General features: G+C 33.7%; 1 protein-coding gene across 1 annotated transcript; it reads left to right on the top strand.

Moving 5' to 3' along the window:
* Positions 1 to 4,547: 4,547 nt before the first annotated feature.
* LOC111876637 (uncharacterized) lies at positions 4,548 to 6,092 on the top strand. Its single transcript, XM_023873182.2, has one exon. It carries the CDS (start codon positions 4,548 to 4,550, stop codon positions 6,090 to 6,092), a length of 1,545 nt encoding a protein of 514 aa, XP_023728950.2.
* The last annotated feature ends 2,431 nt before the right edge of the window (positions 6,093 to 8,523 follow it).

Here is an 8,523-nt window from a genome sequence, read left to right as displayed (position 1 = left end):
AAAGAAAATCATAAAATGAAAATTAAAATTCTAAGTCAGTGATATCAATCTTAGAACGATAACTAAAAGCCTAAAGTAGAATTCTACATCTACCAACCATAAATCGTTGCAATTTGCCATTTCTAGGTGAGCATCACATTTATCACTTCATTTCTTGGTTGAATGTTGTATTTATAGTTGATAAAAAAAAAGGAAAAATGAGGCATTATTTTGATTAACACTCGATGTGTGTGTGTGTGTGTGTGAGAGAGAGAGAGAGAGAGAGAGAGCAATAACTTAGTTAACCTGCGATTCTTCCTTTTTTATGACGTTTACGCTATTTGGTGTAGATAAAAAATCGACTTCCAATACCCTAAAGGTAGAGGGAGTTCATCCCTCCAACCTAGATATCATGGCAATTCATCACTCCCAACCCCCATAATTAATTATTATTGTTATTTTAAATTAAACATTTACCAAAATTAAATGAATAAAATTTGCATTAAACCAAGGTTGTAGAACTCGTTATTCGGTACCTGTTCGGCCGACTACCGAGTAGCGAGTACTTAGGAGTACTTGGGAGCACTCGGATTCTATAATTCATATAGAAGTATTTTTAGAGAACTTATATATGTCAAAATCATAAGTTGAAATCTTAAGTTAATTGAAATATATAACAAAATTAGATACATGTAAATACACAAAAACTGAAAAACATATAATGGTCTCACTTCGTGAATAATTACTGAAAATTTAAGATATATATGTAGTAGTAATCACATGTGTGTGTGTTAAATAATAAACCGTTACATATATTTTACATATTAATCAACGAGTTGACCGGGTTTGACAACACTGCTCAGTTCAGTAAGGGGCCGATCGAAGAGTACTTGTGATTCTGTAACTCGCCTCGGTAACGGGCCGAGTAACGAGTACTCGGAGAAGTAATCAGCTAACTCGGTGAGTTTTACAACACTTCATTAAACATAACATTTCATTAAAAGAATAAACTACAAAAATAATATCATAAAAAAGACAATTTAATTTCTAAAACAATAATTAAAATTCTAAAATAATTAAAATCCTAAAACAAATTCTAAAACTCTCAACCAAAATCAATTCAATTCGCCATTTTTTCACTAACACATCACTCATACGCCCTCCAATCAAATTGTTACACGACTGTAAAAATAATTGTATATCGTATTCCACTCGTTCTTACTTGAGTGGTCATATCTCCTCCTCCAATAGTGTCATTTTTTTTGCTCCATAGCTTCCAAGGTACACAATTTATCAACTTGGTATCACTTTCTTTCCTTAGCCTCTTTTTTGTTTAGACAAATGAGGCCAAATGATTGTTTGAGGAGGTTAATTATGAGGATGTGGACGTGGATGACATTTTCTTTATAGTTGGCAAAAAAGAAAAAAAAATACAAGAAACTTTCAAAAAAATGATTGTTGGTAAACGGTCTAGAGAAGAGAGAAGGTAGAGAGAGAGGTGGGTTGGCAAGGCTTATGTAACTCGCTCTTTCGTCGAATCTCTGGTATGACACATTGACGGGTCGTGTAGCCGATGGTACTGACAACCTTTATGTCGTATAGAACGACTCGGTGCACTCTCTAACATATAAGCTCTGGAAAACCCATTTATGCTTTGTTGGCCAATCATTTATCTATTAGTAAGTATTCTAGTTGATTCAGTTTACCTCAACTAATTTTATTTTGTTTTTGTCAAACACCATTTTACTCCAACCTTTAACTTGAATCATTTGAGCAAAATAGAGTGTTCCACCAGTGTCAGACAATGCAACTTGTTGGTCGAACTGGATAGCCTAGAAACTAACACTACAAGAAATATACTCTTTAGCGGCGACACTATTACTGGCGACAAGAGGCTTTACCGGCGACTTTAGATAAAGTCGCCGGTAATAGTGTCGCCGCTAAAGGGTTGTCACCCGAATCTGTACTTTCCCCCTCTGTTGCATCTCAACCGTTCGATGAGATATCCAATCCAACGGGTGGGGTGTTTTATCCTGTCTAACCTAATACCGGCGACACAGATGTCACCGCTAAAGGTTAAAAAAAAAAGTCGCCGCTAATAGTTCACTAAAAATGACGCGGTACCCTTCCCTCCAGTTTGTCGCCGCTATTACTAATTGTCGCCGGTAAAGGGTCTAGTGTCGCCGCTATTGCCTCTCGCAGATAAAAAAAAATGCACGCAGAAACCCTCCCTTCTTCATTTTCCTTTCTGTTTGCTTCCAATTTCCTTCACTATTTCGCCGATTTCCTCTTCAATTTGCTTCTTCCAAGCAAATTCCTCCTCACATTGTTCCAAGCAAGTATCTCTAGGTGTGGTTAAAGCCTTTGGTACCAATTTCTACCTCCATTTCTTGAAGAAAGGTAAGTTTATTTGGTGATTTCATTTTTATTTTGTATGTTAATTTCGATTTGTAGCTTTATCTAGTGATTGAATGATAATAAATTGTTCATATTCTTGTTTTTGGTGGTGTTGTTTTGGATTAGAAGCAAGTTATTCAATTTTTTGTTTGTGGTTATTGAATTGCAATTAGTTGTATAGCTTCCGGTTGTAGTTTAGCCTTTAGGGACATTTGATGATTATTAGAAGCTGATTTTGATGACTAAATTGCAATACATTGTTCAATTTCAGCGATTTTGGTGGTGTTGTTCAGTTTTTCCGGTGAGGGTAATTTCGGGTGAAGACTAGTTTTTCCGGCTACATATCCGTTGATTTCCGCCACTACAGGTTCTATTATTTCATTTTTTTTGTGAATTTTGTATTTATATGTTAAATTATGTGAAAATTGTCATATGTGAAAATTAGATTGTATATTTCGTATTTGTTTGAATATATGTGAATTTGGTATATATATTCCAATGTACGTGTGTTTGATGTATATGTGGTATATTAGTATTTGGTAGAAATTATATGTATTTGTTATAAGTAGAATGTTATTGTGTGTATGTGAATGTATGTATGTTTGTTGTAAATGTGATATATGATTGTGAAACTTTTGTATTTGGTATAAATATGATGTTATTATGTATATATGTGAAATCATGTGTATTTGGTTTAAGTAGGATGTTTTTTTTGTGTGTATGTGTATGTATTTGTATTTGGTGTATATGTGGTATATGTATGTAAAAGTATGTGAATTTCATCTCCTTATGTATTATGTAAAACTATGTGGTTTTGGTATAAGTAGGATGCTATAATTGAAAAAAAAAAAAAAACAAATTATTGTTATAATTTGAAAAAAAAACACAAAAAAATTATAAAATTGTTTAAAAACTTATATACAAAAACTAGAAAGCTTCTAGTTTTTACCCAAGCTAACTCCAAATTAATTAACCAATAAGTTATATAGTTAACTTATAATCTTCAAATTAATTCATAAGATTATATTTCTATAACCAATAATAATCGGTTACCATAAAATAGGCTAAAGGATGCTATAATTGAAAAAAAATAAAAATAAATTATTGTTATAATTGGAAAAAAAACACTAAAAAAATTATAAAATTGTTTAAAAACTTATATATATTTTAATCTCGACGGTAAAAAAGAACAATACAACAACATAATATGTATGTAAAATTATGTGGTTTTCTTATAAGTAGGATGCTATAATTGAAAAGAAAATAAAAATTAATTATTGTTATAATTGGAAAACACACACACACACACACACATATATATATATATATATATATATATATATATATATATATATATATATATATATATATATATATATATATATATAATTGTTTAAAAACTTATATACAAAAACTAGAAAGTTTCTAGTTTTTACCCAAACTAACTCCAAATTAATTAACCAATAAGTTATATAGTTAACTTATAATCTTCAAATTAATTCATAAGATTATATTTCTATAACCAATAATAATCGGTTACCATAAAAATAGGTTAAAGGATGCTATAATTGAAAAAAAAAATTATTGTTATAATTGGAAAAAAAACACAAAAAAAATTATAAAATTGTTTAAAAACTTATATATATTTTAATCTCGACGGTAAAAAAGAACAACACAACAACATAATGTCTATTATAAAACTGTTTAAAAGCTTACAAGTAATTTTAATTAAAATTAATTAAAAAATGCATAAATAAAAATTTTTAATTTATTTTTTTTATTTTTTTATTACTTAATTTTTGTATTATTTTAGATGTAAAAAAGTGTGGATTGGAAAAAAAAAAAACAATGCTAATTCTGTATACTAAACTCTAAACCCAAAATTTTGTTTCAGCAACATCATGTCTATTGATAAAAGCTGGACTACTAATCCATATCGAAACCATCCCGAGTTCCAAGCAGGACTCAAAGCTTTTATCGAGAAGTCCAAGTCGCACCTTGATAGTAATGGTAAAATCAGTTGTCCGTGTGAAAAATGTGATAACCGTTACTTCAAGTACCTGACTGAAGTTGAACGCCATATATTTATAAATGGTTTCAGTAAGGTGTACAAAATTTAGATCTATCATGGTGAATCTTTTATTCCTCCAGTCGTCTTGCCAAGTAACGAAATGGCCGATTTAATCGACAATGTGATGTGGGAGTCGAGAGAAAATGATACCAACCTCGATGAAGGAACCTCGAATACAAGGGGTAGCGGTGTGGATGATGATTTTGCACAGTTGTTGGAAGAAATGGAAACTCAATTGTATACCGGTTGCATCTTTTCTTCCCTTGAGTTTCTAGCAAAGTTAATGCATATCAACGTGAACAACAAATGGACTGATAGTTCATTTGATCAACTCCTTGAGCTCTTGCAATTAGCATTTCCCAAAGGCAACAAGGTTCCCCTTTTACATTATCTAGCCAAAAAGAAACTGAAGTCTATTGGCCTGGGGTATGAGTCGATACATGTGTGCAAAAACGATTGTTGTCTCTTTTGGAAAGAACATGATTCATTGCAAGTTTGTCTCGTTTGTAAAGAGAGCCGATGGATCGATAAAAACACCAAGGGTAAGACAGTACCTCATAAGGTGTTACAGTACTTTCCTATGACCCCTAAACTACGACGTTTATATTGTTCGAGGCACACTGCCAAAAATATGATTTGGCATAGTACCAGACATTCAGAAGATGGTGTGCTAATTCATCCTTTTGATGGGGAACATTGGCAAGATTTTGATAAAAAATACCCCGACTTCTCAAGTGAACCCCGTAACGTACGCCTAGGTCTTTCAGCTGACGGTTTCAATCCATTTGGAAACATGTGTAATCCACATAGCACATGGCCGGTCATACTCACCACATACAATCTGCCACCCTGGCTTTGTATGAAAGAGTCATCATTCATGTTGACTTTGTTGATTCCAGGACCGAAAGCTCCAGGTAAGGATATGGATGTTTTCCTTAGACCGTTGGTGGAAGAGATTAAACATTTATGGAACTCAGGCGTATGTATTAAAGATGCGGCGACAAACACATTCTTCACGATGAGAGCTATGTTGTTGTGGACAATAAACGATTGGCCAGCTCGTAGTAGTCTATCAGGTTGGAGTGGGCAAGGGTATAGAGCATGTGCTACTTGCAATGAAGACACTCCTTCGTACCGTGCAACAAACAAAGTCGTATATATCGGTCATCATCGTTTCCTAGATGCTAATGATCCGTTAAGAAAGAGGTTGGACTTTAACAGAATGGAAAAGACAAGACCCGCTCCGAGACACTTTAGTAATGATGACATACAAGAGCAACTAGGTCGTCTACTAACTCGTAAACCGGGTAAACATCCTGAGCATGGAGGCGGGGAGCCAAAGCGGCAAGATTATGAGTTGAACTGGTCGAAACGAAGCATTTTCTTCGAACTCGAGTATTGGTCTTCTCTACAGTTGAAACACAACATAGATGTCATGCATGTCCAGAAAAATGTGGACGAGAATTTGTTAGGTACTCTCCTAATGAACGATAAAAGCAAAGACACATCAAATGCACGAGAGGACTTGAGAATTCTAAACATTCGGAGAAATGAATGGTTGCAAAAAAATGGTGACAAGTTTCATAGACCCCAGCAAGATACTCTTTCACGAAATCTAGTCAACAACTCTTTTTTCAATTTATAAAAGAGGTTAAACTGCCAGATGGGTTTGGTTCTAACATTAGTAAGAAACTGAACGATACCAATACTAACATTATTGGGTTGAAATCGCATGACCACCACATTCTTATGCAACGTTTGACACCGATTGGAGTAAGAGGTTTGTTAGACAAAGATACTTATACACCTATTGTAGACCTTTGTACGTTTTTCAAGCAACTTTGTTCCAGAACATTGAAGGTGGAGGATATGAGGAAAGCAAAAGTAGACATTATTGCAATCTTGTGCAAGTTAGAATTGATTTATCCTCCGGCGTTTTTTGACATTATGGTTCATTTACTTTTGCATTTACCTGATGAAGCAATTGTTGGAGGCCCGGTTTGTATGAGATGGATGTTTCCATTCAAGAGATATATGAAAAAACTAAAAAACTATGTCAGAAACAAGGCGAAGCCAGAAGGTTCTATAGTTGAGGGTTATGTTGCTGAAGAAGCTTTATCATTTTGTTCAATGTACCTTCGAGATGTAAAGAATCGTCCAGAAAGAAATGTAGATGTTGTCATTGAAAAAACAAAGTTTTGGATGTTTGAGTCTAAATGTCGACCGACTAGCACAACTCAAATCAAAACTCTTAATTTAACGGAAATGCATAACATGGAATGGTTTGTATTGAATAGCTGTGAAGAAGTCAGAAAATATATCAAGTAATTAATCTTATCTCTAACTTTCATTCTTAATTTTTTATTTTATCTTTTTAAATCTATATCTTTTGGTCATCAACATAGGAAATTCAAATATGAGCATCCCCAAAGTGATGAAAAGAGAGAATTTCATAATTGGTTTCGTGAAAGGGTAATATAAATTAATAAACAAATTTGTTTCATTGATCTAACGAATACATAATACATATTAATTTATAATTGTTAGGTTCATCAAATGAAAATAGAAAAATCTCCAGAATTCCACAAAGAGTTGTCGGTTCTTGCAATGGGCCCACAAATGAATGCCTATTCTTACACCGCATGCATAGTCAATGGTGTTAGGTTTATGGTACTTAGTCGTGACACACAACGTACAACACAAAACTCTAGGGTTTTAGCGGTGGGTGAGAAAGGCGAGAAATATTATGGCCAGTTAGAAGAGATTATAGAGTTGAGGTATACACATGATTATTCAACTGTACTATTTCATTGCAAGTGGTTTGATACTCGAACAGGAGTTATTTCTAGTGATAGTTTCACCAGTATCGACACACGACGCGAAGCATACAAGGATGATCAACTCATATATGCGTCAAAAGCCAAACAAGTGTTCTACATCAGAGAGCCAAACAATAACCATCGGTGTGTTGTCGAGCATGTTAATCATCGAAGTATTTGGGATCTACCATTGAACGATGACCTTGTTCAAAATGTTGACAATGTCTCACACGAAAATGTAGACGATGCCGATGTACTTCAAAATATCTCTTCATCCGATGCTCCACTTTTTATCGATTTCAGCATGTACTTTCAAAACATTCCTAGAGTCATTCTTGATGTAGAAAGTGCATCTGAAGTTCCTCCACCAACTGGTAGAGTCAATGATGTTTCTGATTGCGAGACTGATTACGATGACACCGATTCCGACTATGATACCGAAGAAGACACTGAAGGATATGAGGAAGATTCTGATTAGAATAGTTCTTATGTAATGTGTATTTGTAATATGTGTTTGTAATATGAACTTTATTTGGATTTCTAGTTTAAATAGAAATGTTTATTCCTATCTAAATGTTTATTCCTATCTAAATGTTTATTTCTATGTAACGTGTATCTATAATAAAAATTATATTTGTATATCTTATAATTTTTCAGGAAATGATGAGAGTGTGGCTTTTGTTTATGTTTACCATGGCTGCTGTCATGGGTCGTGGACATGGGGGAGACGGAGCTGAGGACCCACCTTTCCCAGGTGGTAGAGGTCCTGGCCAGTACGAGCAGGTCGGTAAGTCTTATCATGAATTTTTATTTACTATTTTTGTTCAATTATCATAAATTAAATATCGTTTCTAATAACTTTTAATTACATTTGTAGTTGAGGGACGTGCCCGAAGGAAAGTTCGAGAAAAAGCAAAAAAATATAAAGCTTGAAAAAGAAATCTTGCAGAACCAGGGGAAACCAATAGGCATGCAATATGATAGGGATATCACATTTAATCCCGTAGGAGAGGCGGGAGACATGTTTTCCCGAGAGGTTGGGAAAACAATGTGGCAGATGGTCCATTTTGACAAATGGAGTTGGAAAAGAGTTTCCCCTGATATACAGGACAATGTATTACAACATTTAGCGGTAATTATTTATTTAAATATATTTTATAGGTTTAACTATAATTGTTTTTTACTTGGTTAACTTTTTTTTTGTAGACAAAGTTTGATCTCAATCAAATGTACCAGGATGCACAAGCTACTCTACTG

Source organism: Lactuca sativa, chromosome 2, assembly GCF_002870075.4.
Source record: "Lactuca sativa cultivar Salinas chromosome 2, Lsat_Salinas_v11, whole genome shotgun sequence".
Taxonomy (NCBI): domain Eukaryota; kingdom Viridiplantae; phylum Streptophyta; class Magnoliopsida; order Asterales; family Asteraceae; genus Lactuca; species Lactuca sativa.
This window is presented reverse-complemented; position numbering and strand designations above follow the sequence as displayed.